The sequence below is a fragment of the Melospiza melodia genome, chromosome Z (assembly GCF_035770615.1).
Source record: "Melospiza melodia melodia isolate bMelMel2 chromosome Z, bMelMel2.pri, whole genome shotgun sequence".
Lineage (NCBI taxonomy): Eukaryota > Metazoa > Chordata > Aves > Passeriformes > Passerellidae > Melospiza > Melospiza melodia.
In genome coordinates, this window is record NC_086226.1 from 7,133,428 (window position 1) to 7,153,072 (window position 19,645).

General features: G+C 42.2%; 1 protein-coding gene across 15 annotated transcripts in view; it reads left to right on the forward strand.

The window, feature by feature from the left end:
- The window catches only part of CELF4 (CUGBP Elav-like family member 4), a 711,932-nt gene that overhangs the window by 648,976 nt on the left and 43,311 nt on the right, over nt 1-19,645 (forward strand). For 10 of the 15 annotated variants that reach the window (XR_010031333.1, XM_063181190.1, XM_063181193.1 and 7 more), the window contains one exon: nt 2,082-2,225. Coding sequence is in view for 14 of the 15 variants with exons in the window: in XM_063181190.1 (XP_063037260.1) it covers nt 2,082-2,225 (144 nt within the window). In the remaining variant the exon portion in view is untranslated. The remainder of the gene's footprint in view (nt 1-2,081; nt 2,226-19,645) is intronic. The other 5 variants (XM_063181194.1, XM_063181200.1, XM_063181198.1 and 2 more) reach the window with 1 other exon arrangement.

Genomic DNA, 19,645 nt, shown 5'->3' on the forward strand with positions numbered 1-19,645 from the left:
ATAATGTGAATCTCAAATCCCACAGCAGAAGTGCTCTGGGGCACGTTCAGATGAAGGAATGAATTTTTTCCCTGCTATTCTGGACTGTGGTCTGCTCCTGGGCAGAATTTTCTCAATTTTAACAGACACCTAAGGGGGTTAGTGTTTGTTTAACACTTTCAGACTGTTTCATATCTAACTTATTATGCCAATAACTCTGCATTGTGCAGAAATGGATGGCAGCAAGGATTGGAAAAATGATACTTGCCCAGTGAGAAGACTAAAGAAGAGGCATACGGGAGGTGGGGGGAAGCTGGAAAAGCTTGGCATGAAATAGGGGAGCCTGATTATGGGCCACTGAGATTCAAAAGTAATTTGGCTAAGCAGATGACCGGGTGCCTAATTGGTTAATTATCCCACTATACCACTATCCCCCCCATTTGGAAGAAACCCTGTTACCATCCCCATGACCTTTAGGAAATGCACAAGATGCAAAGGATCAGCTGTTCCTTCATGACAGTCCTTTTAGCAAATTAGTGGGGAAAATTGTGCTTAGCAAATATTCATTAGGGCTTCATTTTCCATTAATCCAAAAGGAAATGTGGAGAGCCTGTGACTTCAATCATGCTGAGGCCCAGGAATTTTAATGAGCTTTAAATGGGCATCTGCCAGAATCCTGACTTTGCCGTACTTCTCTTGCCAGCCGGGGGGATGAGTAATGGGTAATAAAAGGTGGGAGCATCTAGACGAACTCCTCTCCCTAACAGGAAAGGCAAAGTTGTAATTTGCTGTGTTATGACACTGTAATTATGCCCTGATGAAGAAAACGAGAGCATTAAAAACCCTTTCCTTCCCCACACTGTGCCCCAGATGTAAAAAGGGGAAAGTTGACTGAGTCAGGTCACAGGGTTGCAGGCACATGGGCGAGAGGGAAGGGGGAAACCTCCTTCTCTCTGACCTCCAACCCTTTTGGTGAAGGGCACACAATGTATCCCCTTCATCTCGGTCCCTCTGAGTCAAGCAGAGCTGGAGTTACCTGTCGAGGTCAGTGCAGAGCAAGGCAGCAGCTGGAAGTACCTTTAGAAATAAAATGATGAAAAAAACAATCTCTGTCTCATCAAACTATACAGTTTTCTGCTATTGAACACTGCAAAGGTTTTAAATTTTTAATTTTCTTTAACAAAACCATTTGGACACACCTTTTTGACTGTTGCTCAAGGACCCCATGCATAAAAATAAAAAGTCAGGTTGAAAACTTATATTACAGGCTATTTGACAAGAGGCAGGTTTGCCCTCTTCTGCCCCAAAATACAATTTCAACAGAATATTTTTTGAGGGTCTCTACTTTAATTTCATATTCCAGCTAAAGACATCTCTCTAGTTGTTTTCCAGAACACCCTCTGAAATTGGTAAGAGTATATGTTACAGGATTGAGGCAAAAAAAGCCAATCCATCTTGTCTAGTAATTTGGACTTAAATCCACCTAAAATATCTCCTGCAGAATGCTCTAGAATGGAGGACATGGCCTAACTGTCCAGATTTGTGGGAGTCTTCAGGTTCATTTGAGCTGGGGGGATGAATGTAAAATTCTACAGAACAAGATGAGCCTGTGGGTTTGTGCATATCTTTCTGCTCATTATCATCATTTGTGTGATGCTATTGTCATCACACAGATTCAAGAAGGATATTGAAACTTCTGCATGCAGACACTGGGAAGAGGCAAGGGATAGTGTGGGTCATCTGAAACTCTGCAGATTAAATAAGATTATGAACAACAAATAAAATCTATGAACGATATTCTTTCATTCACTGTGTTCTTACTCCTCCGTTCTGTTCTTTCCATGGCCACATGTGCTGGTGCATTCCTCTCTCTCTAGATTTTATCCTGGTGTCCTGGGAAAGCTATTGAAGTTACCATAGCCTCTAGGTGGCTTTTTGAGTTCATGCTCTTCTCCTTTGTCCATTCCTCTGAGAGTCTACAGGCTGCTTCCTAGCATGACCACTCACCAGCCAGAGAGAGAAGATGCCAAAGTAAATCTCCACCGTGTGCTTTCTCGTGTCCTATTTCTCTTCATTCATGGGTCTTCTTTTTCTCTTGATAGGACCAGAGGGCTGTAACCTGTTTATCTACCATCTGCCCCAGGAGTTTGGGGATGCTGAGCTGATGCAGATGTTCCTGCCTTTCGGTAATGTCATCTCCTCGAAAGTGTTTGTGGATCGGGCGACAAACCAAAGTAAATGCTTTGGTGGGTAAAGATAACAAAACAATTAGATTCATCCAGGAAAGGGCTTTCTCTGAATACTTTACCTTTCAAACTGCTTTCTTTCTGCTTAAGCTTTATGATTTCTCTCAATTTACTCCTGTCAATACTTTCCCCCTTCCTTCTTTCTCTCCTGATTGTCTCATGCTCAGAGTTGTGTGTGCTGCTTAGAGGTCAAGGTTTGGCATCTCACCAGCAGCAAGATGCTGCAGACACTGGTGGGGTCAGAAAATGCCCCACTTGCAAAGGGAGGTGGGGAGGGTGCAGAAAAGACTAAAGCAACTGGAGCAAAATGGAGGAGGAGCAAATGGGCATAGGTGAAATCATGAGATTAGCAGAGGGATCATGCTGCAGAAGGGGAATTTCTGTACCTAAGGCAAAGGACAAGCAGGCCCTGGGGTTGAAGGGAAGGCAGAGCTGTAGGGTCAGCTTTCCTGTAGCTGTGATGCATTAGACTGCAAAGGGGTAAGGGCCAAGCATCTGCTGAGAGCCTGCTCTCCTAGGGGGTGATGGCTGCTTGGTAGATCACATTCAGACATGTTCTGACCTACTGGACCTGAGGCAGCACCCCAGCAGATAGAGATGGGCCAAGATAACCCTGTGCTTCAGCTGCCAGCCTGTGCTAAGGGGCTGTGTTTGACAGCTGCACCTGGCTCCCACAGCTCTGGCCCCAGTGCTGGCTCCACTTCACCAGCTGGAGCAGAGAAGGAGCAGAGCCTGGAGCTGCCTGTGAGCCCCAGGCAGGGACACCCTGAGCTGCACCCACGGTGGGAGGGCTCAGCCAGCCAGCAGCCATGGAGTGATGTATGCATGGGCTCTCACTGGGATACCACCCTTTGCAAAGCTGGGGCTCTTAAGGGTCCCTTTTGGCAGTGTGGCAGCAGGGGGACCCTGGCCACATCTGATCCCATCACACCTGGTAGACAGGGGATCTCTCACAGCCGTGTGCCCACCACTGGGGTCTGTAATTTTTGATTCTCTGCCATCCTGCACCTCTTGCATACCCTCCCTGGGAAGTGCAACAGAACAAACTATTGCTTTTCTTTTCCTGTTATTTGCAGCTAATCTGGATTCTGTCTCTCAGGCAAACTTCCAGAGTTAAGACTCATTGGAGTTTTCATTTGATTTTAAAACCACTCTCAATCTCCACACTGTGCTTTCTTTCCATGCTGCCTTCCTCTTTCCCCTCCTGAACAGCTCCCCTCCCAAATCTCTTCCCTCACCCCTTGCTACCCACAGTGCATGTCAGAGAGTACTCCAAGAGTTTTGTGCCCTTTCTCTATGCACAGTTTCTCCTGCCCATCCACAGAGGGTCTGAACAGGCTATTTTCCCTTTTGTTTGAGGGATCCCTGACCCCTGATGAGAGGGACGCAGCCCTCCCAGTCACCAGGAGTCTCCGGGTTGCTGCGCTCTCCAGCACTGGAGGAGTGAAGGACAAAGAGTCTGGCATGCAGAGGGAGTTCGCAAATTTAAATTAGAACTCAAAACTATGAATTAGCCCCAATGAATCCAGAGCCCACCTGCTTTTTATATATGAATTATACATATATATATATATATATAAATCTCACAACAAGTTGAGCAGATCAGCACAGCTCTAGCTGACACTGAAACTGTGCTCAAAGGAGATCCACAGATTAGAAATGGACCTTTGGCAGTGAAATTGTCACCTGTGTTTGTTTAGAGGATGACCTGGTTCTCCACATACTGAGCAATAAATGGAGATGCCCTTCTGGACAGCTGTGAGCCTCATCCCACTCAGGTCAAAGGCTGATGGCTACAAGGCCCCACAAGGACGCGACACGCATCTCATTTGTGGGCAGGGATTTGGGACTGCTTCAGAGGTCAAGGCTGAGATTTTAGCAGGAGCTGAGGGGCCTTAGCAGAAATTTTCTTGAGTTTTATTTGGAGAAACTAACATCAGCTTGTTGGGTGAAGTGAACTCCAAAATTAACTGTGGGATATTGAAGGCTGGAATAGGAAGGTGTTCCTTTGGAAGTGTTGACTCAAGCACACAGACAAGCAAAAGAAGGAATTAGAGATTGCTGGTCTCAGTCACCTTAATCACCTTATATCTGCTTCTGAGACACAAATTCCCAGGTCCAGCCAGTTTGGGATCCCAGGTGTCAAATCTCTGGATTTCTCCTAGTTTTCCACAGAGCTGAGTGCCTGCTGTGACTGTTGGTCTCAGACGAATATGTTGACTATGCTTCCACATCCACCTCCTCCAGAAGGATAGAAATAACAGAGGCACAGGTAGCTAACTATCACAGGTAGGTTATGTTGCTTTTCAAAAATTCCCACCCTGCTGACCTTCAGGTTTAAAGCAATGTAAAAATGTAAAATTTAAACGAGGAAATCAGGCTTTTCAATTGTTTTGCTAAGTCTACTGAAGCTGGTATTTTTGTTGAGGAAATAAATTTAAATAAAAAAATAAATTACTTTTTCCTAAAGGAAAATAAGAGATTTTATTAACTTTGAAAGTAAGAAAATTCCTTCTTTGCTGTTAAAACATTTCCCAAAACTCAACATGTAAGAACACAGCATTTGCATTCTATTTCACTTTTTTTAGTGCGGCTAGAGCTCTCCAACTGCTTGCCTGGGGGGACAATTCTGTCTGGCCCCAGAAAGATATTCCACTATTATATGACCTTTTAAAATATATCTGCTAAGCAGATCCCAAATAAATTGCTGTAACAGAGTTTAGCCCCAGGTTGTCGAGAAATTGTCAAGAAGTCCTGCTTTAGACAAACTTTAAAAATTCTATGGAGAAAAATGTCACCATGTTTTTTTCCACAGGAACAGAAAAATCTTTATTTGATGCCTTTGTCTTGCTGTTGAGCAATCTGTAAACAACTGGCACAAACTGAAAAAGTCAGTAGAGCAGCATGTCAAAATAGAATTGTGGAGATCCACAAGGATGATCAGGGGGTTGGGTCACCATTCCTATGAAACGGGCTGAGAGAATTGTGATTGTTCAAATTGGAGAAGGCCCAAGGGAAACCTGACAGCACCTTCCAGTATTTAAAGTGGCAGCAAGAGAGCTGTGTACAGATAGGACAAGGGGGAATGGCTTTAAAATGAAAGAGGGGAGATACAGCTTAGCTATTAAGAACAAATTCTTGACTGTGAGCAGGGTAAGCCTGGGACAGGCTGGCCAGAGAAGCTGTGGCTGTGGATGTGGAAGTGTCCAAGCTGGATGGATGAAGGTGTTCCTGAACAGGGCAAGGGTAGCTGGAACTTGATTAACTCAAAGGTGCCTTCCAACCAAAACCATTCTATATTTTTTCCCTTATTATTTGCATCTGAATTCTTGCCTGCATTTTGAACACAAATTTATCTCTTTTTGCCGCTACTGGCAGGATAGTGTTGGGGCAGCTACAGGAGTGTTAGGAAGAAAATGAGATCAAAACCAAAACTTTCTCCTGGTTTCTGGCGTCCATGAGCCTGCAGAGAGCCACTAGCACCTGCTCATGCTAAAGAAACCATAGTGTGGTCAGCAAGCCTTTGACATTCTCAATTTAGAGGCACTGCCTCCTGGCTGACAAGGAATAGTGAGGAATGGCACTAAAGTAAACACCAACACCAGATATAAAATGTGAGAGTGCTCAGAGTATGTCTGTTGTTTTCCCTAGTGGGATCATGTAAGGCTGCCTAAGATACAGCCTTGACTTCCCACTGAAAAAAGTAGTTTAGTCTGGGAGGATTCTTTGCCTGTGGCTTTTCTTCTGCTGGACACATCCAGGCTAGACCCAAATCCTTCATTTTCTCTTACAATTTTTCAAACCTCTGGCTTTTTTTTTTTCTCCTGTCCCTGTCCTGATGCAGCTGTAAGATGGCCAAATGCAGAACCATCCTCATCCTTCCATGCACCAACACCCTGTGTATCCCCATCACCTATGCCTCCATCACTGACCATATCTGCATCCCCTTGGGTTTCTCCTCGGGCACTGTCCTCTCCCCATTCTTGCATTCAGACTCAGTGATTTCACCTTCACAGCTCTTCACCATTCTGCCCTTCTCTCTCCTCTCTCACTGGTTCTTCACTCAATGCCCAGCTGACCCTGTAGCCTCTGCCCGCACACTCCTTTTGCAGCCAGCTGGGCTGTGCTGTCAATTCCCAGTGAAATGGCAGGGCCACAGCAGCACTCCTCTCACTCAGAGCAAAATTACACTTAGTTGGACACTCCTTGAAGTCTCCCATTCTCGGAGTGGGCTGCCCTAGGAAGACTTGCACGGAGGTGAAGTGTGCTGCAGCATGAATGTCAACATCTGCAGGAGCCCAGAGCCTGTGTCTGCACAAGGCAGCATTCACGCTGGGTCTCTCACATTCCCACTACCCGTGTGCCAGTGATTCTGTGTGTAGGTGTGCTGAATGTCAGAGGACATGGATTACATCTTTGCGCTGGTCTCAGTGGTTCTGGTGATAATTCCCCTCTCAGTTATGTAGGTAGTTTAAATGTGAACAGTTTGTGTACAAGGCTAAAAGTGAACTCCGGTAAAACAACGCTGCTGAGGCTGCTAAGGCAAGTAGGCAATGTGAGAAGGGCAACTTTTCACCCTGCCCACACGTGGCTAACTCTGCCTCTGTCATAGGGTGACGCTGCAACACAGCCCAGCAACACTCGCTGCTGCCTCGTAAAACACATCCAAAGAAAGCACTTGAAGGCATTAAGTTAGTGAAATACAGAGACAGACATATTCTAGAAAAATGTCTTAACAGAGAAGAGAGCGAGCAAGACAGGTTTGGGCAGCAATAATTAGGAAGACATGTCAGAAATTAGAAAAAAGAGAATAGGGATGGAGAAGCAGAGATCAAATGGTTATCCCAAAGTGTCAAATAAGATGTAGATAAATTGAAGCTGGAGGAATTGCTTCACTGGAACACTTGGTGTGCTCCAGTCACCTCTTTCTGAGAGCAATAAGCACCTGGATCTGCCAACTTTTTGCACACCATTGAGCAGCAGGCACTGTCAGGCCAGTTCTGCTCCACGTCCCTGCTTTGTCCCCTGCCTGTCTCCTTGGCATGTGCCTGTTCTTCATGCCCATTGCTGCAGCAGTTTCAGTTTCTCCCCATGGGACAGTGACTCCAGAAGGCTGTGAGCAACCTGTCTTATTCCCAGAGAGATGCTGTGGTTTCCCTCCACTCAGCTTGACATGCTCTGACACCACAGGTGTAAGCAAACATGAGTGGCATGTGTTTTTCTCCTTTTCTGCACATTCCAGAGGAACTTTCACATCAGCAAAATGTCCCAACCTTTTTTGAAGTGTCCCACAATTAAACAAAACAAGGATCATTCCAGCTTGCAAACTGCAAAGGCTTCTTAGGACCATAGGCTTATATATCCTAAAGGAAATATCTTGTTTGACTCCTAGTGCAACATGATCATTGATTGTTTCATTCCAGATTCCTGCAGGGAGTGCATTTGAAAGTTGCTAATGGGCCACCTCATTTGGAAAAAGATGCCAAAATAGAGAAAATAACATCACTTGATGAGGGTCATAATAGTTAATTAAGTTTGCTGTTAAATAATTCTATTCCCTACTAAACTCCTCCTAGCTTATGAAAAGAAACTGGGGAGACAAAGGAGAGAGATTAAAAGTGAGAAAAGCAGTGAGGAATGAGAGCTGAGCACAGGAGGGGGTGAAGCTGGGGAGAAGGGCTGAGGGATGGGCAGAGCTTGTATCCTGTTATTAAAAACATGCTGTGGCAGTTAAACGCTGCAATGGGGTGGCAAAAAAGGTGGAGTGGGAGATGCAAGGCAGCAGGCAGGTCGTGATGATCCACAGTTTCAGTCTGGAAGCTGAAATAGAAAGAAGGAAGATGTGTCAAGAGAATAGGACACTGGCAGAGCTGTACAGGGCCCTGGGACAAGGGGCATTGCACATTAGGTCTAAAGTGCATTGGCAGCACTCCACAAGACATAGGAGTGGAACAAGGGACCCTGAGGTACATTAGGAAAATATTGTTCAGCACCTGCTGACAACATGCCTCCAATATGCACTGCCAAATATGGCAGTTTCTCATTTAATAATAAAAAAAAAAATAAAAAAAAGGTAACAACTCTCCTTGGGTTCATCCAGGAAATGAGCAGGTGCAGAAGTAAGGTGTTGTAAAGGAAAGAAATTCTTGTTGCATGTTCATAGCCCGTGTGGGTGATCTCAGGTCAGCCTAGCTGTTAGGATTGGACTCCTCTTCTTGGAAAAGTACACCGACTCCTTTGCACAGGTCTTTAGGATTCATGGATGAGGAGAGTTATTTATCAGATAAAAAGTTTTTTGAGGCTTCTTTTCTGAGGCTTCTTTTGGTAAAAAGAAAATTCCCACCAAATAGGTGCATTATTAGGAAGGACTTCAGGTGTGTAGCTCTGTTTGTTGCTGTTACCAGTACTGTGATTAAGTTTGATTTATTTTTTTATTTTTATTATTAACCTGATTTCAAATTTCTTAAGGAAGTCTCTATCTGATCCTTTCTCCCTGTAGCCCTTAGAATTGGGCTCTGTCCTTAATTTCACATGATCTGGTGACAATACATTTTGTTTCAGATTTTCTGGAAAATCTGTTTGTGATTTCCATATGGCTAGAGCCTACAGATCACAGCTCAAAGAGCAATGGAAGAAGCCACTCACTTGAGTGCCACAGCTGAGACAAAACAGAAATTATTTTCCAGGCACATTAAGCATGTCTGACCCCTGGTATGTTTCAGTTCAGATCAGCACTGGTTGTTGTCCTCTCCACTCTGAAGGACCTGGCACAGCCAGAGAGCCAAGGAGGGACTCATAAGGTGTGTCCAGCTCAGCTGGAAACTAATCCAAGAGGAGGAGGACACCCCAGAGGAATGCTTTGAGCTCTCGGAGAGAAGGAGAAAGAGACATAGAAGTTCAATATCTGCTAGCTTATTCCAAAGCAGTCAGGCCCTGAGATTTCAGGTCTGCAGAGGGAGGATGGAGCTCTTCCAGCTGATAAGGAAAGAGTTGTGTGAGTAAGAAAGAGAAGGAGCTGTTCATCAAACTCGCTGTACAGCACCTCCAGCCATTGCAGTTGGCTGGGGGAGGCTTTAGGGGGAGGAGGAGGAGCGGGAGAAGTATTAGGGCTGTGAGCCACTATTCATTTACAAACTATAATTAATTTGATGTTTAGATTAATTTCTGATGCACTCTCAAAGGTGCACTGAAAGCATTTTTCCTTTATTATAATGTTGATTGCTTATTGGGGAGATAAATCTAACTGTCAGTTATGCACTGACTTACCAAAACTTTCAGACCAAGCAAGCATGTATGCATAAGGAACAGCTGTTTGCAGCTCTCCAGTTAAAGGGACAGCTCTGTCTTTTCCCAATAACTTACATTACAGAAAACCTATATATTGTACAAAGGGACTTCTGCTTTCTTTTGTAGCTCAACAATTTATTAGACAAGAATATGTTAGCAGAATCTATCTTCTATTTATCTGGGTATCCATGTGTCTATCCATGTTCAATCCATCTCCCCCCACAAGAGATAAAGTCTACACAGAATTGATTATTTTCAAGTTATGGGTATGTGTGTGCATACCTACTCCCATGCACACTTACACCACCATTTTAAATGCTTTTTCTCCTGGGGTAATTAGATGGAGGAACTCGTTACTGCAGGGTCATTGTGGCTCCTCCTTTATTGACTTTCAAAAGGGAAATGGTCACTACCTAATAGAAATAACCAGAGTTAAGAGTTAAGACCAGAAGAGGAGTTTTAGTGCTACTTTGATTCCAGTCAGAAGTTTCTGTTCAGAAGTCAGAATAATGACCCATCTAAAGGGCAGGCCCATTCCTGAACTCAAAGTGATGGATTTGCAGAGTGCAGACTTTGCAGGTCCTACTCTTGTGGGACTGCAGACCCACTAGATCATTTTGTCAACACATGGTATCTGGGTTTATTTTTGTGGTCCCAAGATCTCTGATGCAAGGGAAATTCAAGCTGTAGAGTGGATGAGTCTCTACCAGTCCATGAGCCATCCTTCAGCTTCCTTTTATCCACCCATTCTGCCTCATCCACTGCACAGGTCTGCTCTTCACCATCTTGAAGTCTATTGCCTGGTTGGTTACTGAGCAGCTGTTCAATAGATCCTCACATCTTCATGCTTGGCCCCAAGCCTTCCTTTTATATGATACTCAAACTCTGCCATGAATATGAATTTATTTTTATTTCTTCATCTGTTTTCCTAAGACCCTTCCCTGCAGAGCATTTGAGATGTTCACAGAGCTAAGTATTGGCATTTTGCTGGTGCTCCTGGTGTCCTCATTTCACCAAGGGGATGATGAGGCAGAGAATTAGCCAAAACTGTTTCTTGATCTTGGATTCCTAATCTGAGTTGCCACAGGCCTGATCAGACTGTTTACCTCCTTTGTCTAAGAATTCAGCATAATGCAGAGCCTGCTATGTTTTGTCTGCTTCAGATGCAGGTATAGGCAGCAGCCTTTCTGCCAGTGAAATCTCAGGCCATGCACTAAAAGAAGAGAAAAACCCAGTAAACATTCATCCTCACTGAAAACTAGAGAGGCTTTGTACATCTGCAAAAACACTCTGACACAATTTTACATGTATTTTCAACATTTGTATGCCATTGTCTCAATTTGGGCCATGACAATTAAGCCACAGCTGGATCTTGCTTGGGCAGGACTCAGCAATGGCAAGGGAGCACCCAGGAGCACCCACTTTTGAGAGAGAGCAGAGTTTAATGACATAGATTCAAGTCATGGTATACCACTGGCACTCAGGACCTGCTCCATTTTATTTAACAGTAAAAAAGCAGCCTAGAGGTCTTACTAAAAGAATTCCATGATATATTATACACTTAGCATAACTGGGATGTCATGGCAGAAATAGGGAAAAATTCCAGTTTTCCAAGGCAACATCTGCTTGTACAACTACAAAACCATCCTTTCCCTGCCTTATTTACTGTCTAAATTCCAGCACTTACAATAACAAGTCTGATACATTGCCATTTTCTTTGCCCTGTTATGTTATTCATTCTCGACAGTAATTAAAACAAGGATGCCATGAAAGAGAAAAATACAGAAATGTGTGGTTAGAAGCAATGCCTTTATGCATATACAAAGCAATACAGAATTAAAATTTTATAGGTAACATAATTTCTTGCATTTCTAAATTGAGTACTTAATTTTGCAACCTTATCGTTGTTTCAATTTATGGTTGCATGTGATATCTTCCCTTTTTAAGTAAGTAACTCCAAATCAAAAACTCCCCAGATAAGATTAGCATCTTCAAATAGTATATATTGACATATTTAAAAGCTGTCATCAGCATAACAACTTGCAGATCTCCATAAAAACAGGTGCATCATTCTTAATGATGAAATTTTTGGTTTCATCTGTATCAAATCCCCAAAAACAATTCAACATCAGCTCTGCTCTCCCCAGTGTGGATCTGTCACACACATATATAAGTATTTACATGATATACATATAAGATATGCACAGTTATTTACATTATGCACGTACTACACATACATTTGTTCAGTAACAAATATAAAAACTTGCAGACACAATTGTTAATGAAAACAATGAAAATTGCGGAGCACTTGTTTGAATTTTAGCAACCTGCTCCAATGCTTGCTGGGCTTCAAGGTGAAGAATTTTCCTTGTGTTCAGTCTGAACCTCTGCTGTTCCAATTTATGTCCCCTGTCTCTCATTCTCCCTCTGTGAATCATATCTCAAGTTGGAAGGGACCCATAAAAATCACAGAGTCCAACCCCTTGCTCCTCCCAGAACTACCAAAAACTAATTCCATGGCTGAGAGCATCATCCAGATGCTCCATGAACTCTGACAGGAAACAGATTTTCTTCCTTTTGGACAGCATGACCTAAAAATCTGATTGTGTTCTGACCATTTAAAGGTGAAATTAAATGATTCTCTTAGCGAAAGGTCTCCACAGACCCTTTAAATCCTTCTCTAGAAGGGTCTTCAGAAATCGTGAAGATTTAGCCAGGTCTTTGTGCATCTTCTGACATGGCTGAATAGGTTTCAGAAGGATTATTGTTCTGCTAAGTTTTTTTTTAAATTCTAAGGAGAGAATTTTTAATTCTGGGCTTTTGAATTTGATGCAAAAGAGCTGCTTTAGGGGTGGCTCATATTTTCACCCCATCCATTCAAATTAAGAGCCCTCTACAAACCACTAACATAGCATGCTGTTCTCAGGTCTTTAAATTTTCTGTTCAAAGCCATATTCAAAACCATGGTTTCAAAACATATATTTATTCCTCTTAGTTCAGTAATTAAAACACAATCTTATTTTCCAGTCTTCTACCCAAGGGTGGATCAAGAGCTCAGGTGGGTCACTGGGCAGAGGCTCCAGAGCCAGTACCAGATCAGGATTTAGTAAATCTCTGTTATGATTCAGGTCCCATAGACTGAATGCAGCTATTCTGAGGAGCTGCAGACTGTTCTTCACTGAGATCTCCAAAATTCAAACCTTTGAAGGCAACTAATGGTGAACATTCTGCTGGCAGATCCACAGGAGTTTATCAGCATCTCTGTTGTAATAAGACAGTTTTTCTTTCCCATTGTTTTTGAGAAAAGAAGCCAGACAATCATTTTCTTACCCTTTGGGGGTGGTGGAAAACGTGGAGGTTTTACCACAAATGTAATAGCTGGTTGAATCTGGAGATGTTATCTTCCAGTTAAAAAGTGTACAATTCTTTGTTTTCTACTCTTGCTACCCAGCGTAGGTCAGTGCCAGTTCACAGCCTCCTGGTCTAGATGTTGAGAGATTTTCTCTTTTCCTTTCCTTTCCCAATGACTCACTGCATATGAGGAGGTTTTTTTTCCTGTTGAGTTCACTTTTAGTTTGGTTAGCTGTTTTTCACACAGTCGCTTCCACAGAAAGTAAAATATTCCTTCAAAAGTCATGGCCAAAAACCGTTCATCACCACTTCTGGCTTCTGAACAGAACCTTCCAGGCTGCTGCACAAGAGAAGCTTCAGGCCTTTCTGCCTCCTTTGGGCTATCCCAAACTGCCCATAATGAGGCATCAGGTGTTCAACAACCAGCAGGGAAGGGGTGGGCAGTTGTCCATCTGAGTAATGGTCAGCAGAGCAAGATGGGAAGGTTCTGTGCATTGCTGCACCAAAAAGGGAATTATTGCAGAGGTTCCCTGGGATAATGAAAGAACTGCTAAAAAATAGTGACTAGTACAGGTCACAGCTCACCTTCCCGACAGGATTTCCTGGTTTGTTTGGGTGTTTTGGGTTTTGGATACTTTTTCTTGATTAGTCCAGGAAGGAGTGTTATTACTTACATACTATAAAATATTTTCACAAACAAGGTCACTTTTTATGGTACTTGTCTCTTATAGATCAAGAAGGATGACTGGTGATTTTAGCAGCTGCCTTGTTCATACATGGCTTTTTTATCAAAAAGTCACAAATGAAGCAGGACCCAAGAGAGAATCAAGGAGCAAAGAAATTAGATTTAGATGAAAAACAGATTGTAACATAGCTGGTGGGAGGTTCAATAATTATTTTCATCTGGTTTATATTGCAAACTTCAACAAAACAAATGTAAAAATGGCCTTCATTTTGATTCAATAACAATCTCAGTGCATCCTTAACTGAGCATCAGCATCTACTATCTATTTTGTACATCTTTACAAAACCTACTTTATACTCATCCTTCATATCCAGTTTCACATTGGAGAAGAGCATATATCCTCAAAGGTTCACCTGCTTTTTTCAACCATGTGATTTTCCCCATAAACCTTATTCTGGCACATGATGACATCAGATGTTTTCAAGGAAGGCTCAGAAAACAAGTCAAGAAGAATTCCATCCATTTCTGAGAGCACTTAGGAAATAGCTTCAGTCCTACACATCATTCAGAAAGAGGACAAATACTATTTAGTCATCCACATGTGATTCATCACTGGCTGCTTGTTTCTTGTGAGGAAGATAATCATCATCACCTGGGCTGCAACATTATGTTTTTTATAGAAGAACCACAGTGCTTTTTGTCCACAGCAGACATGTATGCATACTGGTCCAGTGTCTGTTTCATGGGCTCTCCAAAAAATGGCTGAAGCCTCAATCCTTCACTTCTTCCATCAATTCATCAATTCTTCTTATAAGAATGGGTAGAACCACAGTCCATAGCATTAGACAAGTACTTCCTCATCCTTTAGAAAATCTCAGTTTACAGGGAAAAAAAAGAAGTTTTAATCTTTACTCCACTGTCATGATGAGAGATCTGTTGTGGTTTTCTCCATGAATTTTTTACTCCCTCTTATCTTTTTAGAAAAAGTTAGTTCTGATCATATGCCCAGATGTATATATGAGCCAAAACCATGGATCACAGAATCATGGAATAATTTGGATTGGAAGGGACCTTAAAGATCATCTCATTCCAGTCCCCTACACTTTCCACTAGACCAGATTGCTCCCAGCCTCATCCAACCTGTCCTTGAGCAGGGATGTGGCATCCCCAGCTTCTCTGGGCAATATGTGCTAGAGTCTCATCCCTCTCACAGTAAAGAATTTCTTTCATATATATATAATCTAAATTTCCCCTCTTTGAGTTTGAACCCTCAGATCGGATCTGACCATGCAGTTTTAAAATTGTCAAAATCCTAGTCTAATCTAGAGTCTTACCCTTGTGCTTTCAACATGAGTCATTACAAGAATTTTCCTATGAAAAAGAATCAAACACCATACAGATTATGAAAGAGAAGACTCACAGCTGGAGTAGTCCTTCTTGGTCTTGGTGACCGTATTCAGGGTCAGCATCTACAGCCCTCTGATTTCAGAGGAGACGCTGCTTCCTCTGCCTGGGTATTTCTCCATCTGGAGATCATCCAACAGGCAATGCACAAAAAGAGGGACCAACTTCTCTGCACACTCCAGCTCACACTGCTGCAATGTGGAGAGGCAGTTTCATGCACTGGAGGACAGGAAGGCGACATCAGGAAGATACTTGTGTATTTCAAGCTGCCTTCTGCACCGGGTGTTCTGACCTTTAGAGAAAGTTAATCATGCCATCTACTCTCACTCTTCATTTAATCTCCCCTTCCCATCTGTTCAGTCTCTCTCAGCTGGAAGCAGGATGAAGAACGAGTACCAGTCAGCCCTCTCAGTGGTCTGCAGCCCACGCTTTGGGGCCATTTATTATAAGGCATTAACATCAATTGTCACCTGTATCATGATTGTTACCTCAATCCATCCCAGATTAGTAAGCAAGAACTGATTCTCTAAATAACTGAACTGCAAAATTAACAATAGACAGACAGATACGCAGTATCAGAAGAGACTGTTCTGATCCTTTGGACTGAAGTCTGAAATAACCTATGCCAGGTGCCTCAGCTCATGTGACAAGTTAGAACCTTCTGCTTGAGTCATAGCATCCCTTTTAGAAAATGTCTTAATCAAGGTTTCATGTGATAGGTGCTCCACCCCTATTGCTAAACAAGATGTTTTCCAAAATAGTTAATTACCTTCACCATTTCAAATATGCAGACTTGGTGTCTTATTTCCATTTTAAATTTGACAAATGCCTGCTTCCAGAGGGCACAGAAGAAATCAGCAAGCTCTGCTTTTTCCCCCTATCCTAAAAGAACCCCATGTTTTAGTAGTTATTATTTATAGGCTATGGCCAGAAGTAAGTTTAACTTTCTCTTCAATAAACTGTGGCCACTCTCATTACTCTTTCAGACCTACAATTACTCTTCTACTTCCGAATAAGTATTTAAATTTATTTGTTTTCTAGAGCAATCAGTAGAACTAAATGCAGAATTCCAGTAAAGATCTTTCCTGAACCATATTCAGAGGTAACACTGCCTTGCTATTTCTAGAGGATATTCAGCAAAAGTAACTTCATCCCAAAACTGTACTAAGTCTTGGGGCTTTGAGAATTTTAACACTGTCCTGACAGCTCATATATTTGGCTGTTACTATGACACTCATCTTCTTCTTAAAAGGCACTGTTTTCTAATGAGGATTTCCTCTTTTTATGAGTGACCCACTTGCTTTTTCCTGGAGATACTTAATTTTGCATTTGATTAGATTAAAATGAGCACCCTTTAACTGCGTCCAGCCTACGCAGTGACCCAGGTCACTTACTTCTGTCATTATTTCACCATTTTTGTATGATTGGCCAATTTTACCAGTAATTACCTCAAATGTCTTCCAAGTAATGCAAGAGAAATTGAATAGCACTGAGATTTCAGCACACCGCTGAAGGAGTCTCCTAGAATCCCTACAATTTTGTTTGTCACAACTGGCAGATTCTTTGGTGCTCTCATTTCTGGGCTGATTTCATTTTCTGTAAAGAAATGCTGTCTGAAATACTCTAGCAAAGTTTAAATACACTCTATGATAACTTACTTTATTCACCGAACTTGCAATTTCATGCAATCAGTTTCATTTGATAGATGTTATGTTCTATGAAACCATGATGATTGGTACTAATTGTGTATCTTTAAATTCTTTGCCATATTATCTCATATCAAAATTTTCATAATTTTTCTGGCACTTATGAAAGTTTAACTAAGTTTATCAGGTCACCTAGTTTATACCTTTAAAAATTAATATTAGAATTTTTTTCTTTTCCTGGAACATTTTGAAGGTTTTCTAATATTCCATAAATTTCTAAAATGAACATTAATGGTTCAGCAGATTTCTGAGCCAATTCCTTGAATATTCTGAGTTTCCAATTATCTCATCCCGCAGATGGGAAATATTTAATACTAGTTGTTTAGCACAGTCGTCTGTTACTGACTGTTCATACATTAAAAAAATAAATGGATGGATGGATGGGATGGATAGCTGGGTAGACAGATCTCTCTTGGACATGATTAAACAGCAGTGGAAGGTTAAATAATCCAAAAAGTCATCCAACCCTATTAGACACTGGAAAACAGCTGAACTGCTATGCCCTTGCTCTGCAGACACACTCCTTTATTGAGTATTCCAGTACCCATAAATCACCTTATAATACAATACTTTCCAATGCACACATACATTATAGAGCTACTTACATACAGATTGTATCCTGAAATTCTTTACAGCACTAAAAAATTGCGAGGCAGCAGCTAGTACATTGTGTAAAGAACACAGCAAGGTAAAGACCTTGCAAAGCAATTAAAGGAAAACCTCCATTCTCTGATAAGACTAATAAACACGGAGAAAAAGACACTGAGGAATTAAAGAGACTGAAGTAGCAGGGAAGGTCTGAGGAGCAGGTGGGCAGGTCCTCCTGGGGGGAGAAGGCCAGCAGCTGCTGAACACCACCCTTCCCACAGGGAGGCTAGTTTGATGTGAGCACCTTCCTGCTGCCTTCACAGCAAAAAACGCCTCCCGGGATCCCACCTTTCACTGGTCAGTAAGAAAATCGAGGAACCCATGAGCGGAGGGAACAGTTATATTAATAGCCAATTGTATCAATATCTAATTCCTTAATTACTGACTCAGATTCTTGGAGGAAGATCCTGGTCTAACCAGTTACCAGCACTTTCTGCAGGTCCCTCCATTTCAGTATTCTCAGACACATGGTGTGACTCTTGGAGGTGTCCTGTGTAAGGCCAGGATCTGGACTCCATGATCCTGGTGGGTCCCTTCCAGCTGAGGATATTCCATGATTCTGCTGCTCTAGCCTGGCCAAGCTTCCCTCCTACAGCCTGGGGGAAGCACTGCACACACAAGGGAAGGACAAAGCATGGACTTCTCCTTTGCTGGTGCCTAAACCATGTGTGTGGCATTTCTCTTTCTCTCCCAGAGGCTGAGCAGCAGATTCTTATTCTTCTGTTACTCTCATTTCCCTCTAGTAAAATGAATATGAGTTGAATGTCTAAAGGAAAAAATTCAGAGATGCTCTCCTTAGCTAGTGACTTTCATAACTGAAGGAACAAGTAGCACCAGGAAAGATCCTTCATAGCAGTCAGACAAATGTTCTGATGGCCAGAACTAATAAAAAAAATGTTTGGTCTAAAATGAGCTAATAAGCAGCAATTTCTACTTGCTTCTGTTGCAGTGTCTTGCAAAGTATATCTCTGAGATGGCAGCAAGTATCTGGATCATAGATAAAAATAGTTTTCTTAGTTTTAAGACAAGTTTAATATTAATTTCTTTGAGGTCCCTCTTTTCCTTCCTATTGCCTGAAGGCAACCTAGTTACATGAGTGGACCTGCTGCAGGATCAGCTGCCCACAGTTGAGGAGTCTGGATGGAAAGCTTGCATCTGGACCTCCCTCATGGTCTCGACTGATTTAAGTTCAGCAGAGTTACCATGCACAGGGCTCCATCCAGAGGGAAGCTCCTGCCCAAGAGAGACAATGTGTTATTCCAACCTGGTAACAGATCATCAAGAGGCTGTTTTGCACATTAACCACTAATTCTCCTTGCTGGATGCAAAGCAAACCAGACAACTCAGAAGGATCAGTTAAGGATCCATGGAAACATAACTGTGTGCTCCTATTCAGGACTGCTCTTAGTGCACAAAGTAATTCATGGACATGCAGAGAAAACGTAAACAAAAAGTTTACAGTTACCAAGCAATCTTCAGATATACTCTGACATAAATTGTGAATTCCCTTCTTTATCATCCTTGCTGATTAAAAAAGAAAAACAGCCCTTAGGTAATATCTGTTACATAAAGCCATTGGCGATCGTGCTGATCATGTAATGGGAAAGGCACAGAGCTCCCTCCCCACATCACTCCACAAGAACTTTCTCTGGAAGAAAAGGGGAGAAAATAAAGCAATTCCAAAATTGTACCCCAGTTTCTGCCTACTAATAGTTAACACGGTCCTGTAGGAAAAGAGCAAGCCATAAGTAGTGGTGGGCTCCAACAGCAGTTTCTTTCCTGGAAGATGCTGTGCAGAATCAGAAAGATTAGATGCCCTCTGTTGCTGTCCTAGCAGCTTTCACTATTCTCTGCTGCTTTTGATAAATCATTTATTAGAACAGCATTTTTACATAATCCCTGGGGGGGAAAAAAAGGGAAAAAGAAAAAAATCCCCACCAATATCCCCCCCATAAAGTATATTTATCACGAAATGCTGTCCTCCTACCAACTGTCTTCAGACCAGAACATATATTTCTCTGATTATTAATTAACTGATGCACAGAAAGAGCTTCAAGCTTTTTAACCTCTCCCTTTCTCTTTTGTCCTTCAAGCATGTAGATGACAATGCAGGGGTGGTGTTCAAAACACGGAAAGCAACTGTAATACTGCCATCATGTTTTGAGCCCATGGGCTCAAATACTAAAGCCATTTAGGATCTGAGTATTTGAGTTATTTCCCCAGTATATACATTCTAACCCATGTCATACATGTTCAAATCTGCCATAGTACCATGAATCCTGCTGACACAGATGAGGAGAAACAGAGATTGTTGACTGCCAATACTCCATGTAACAACA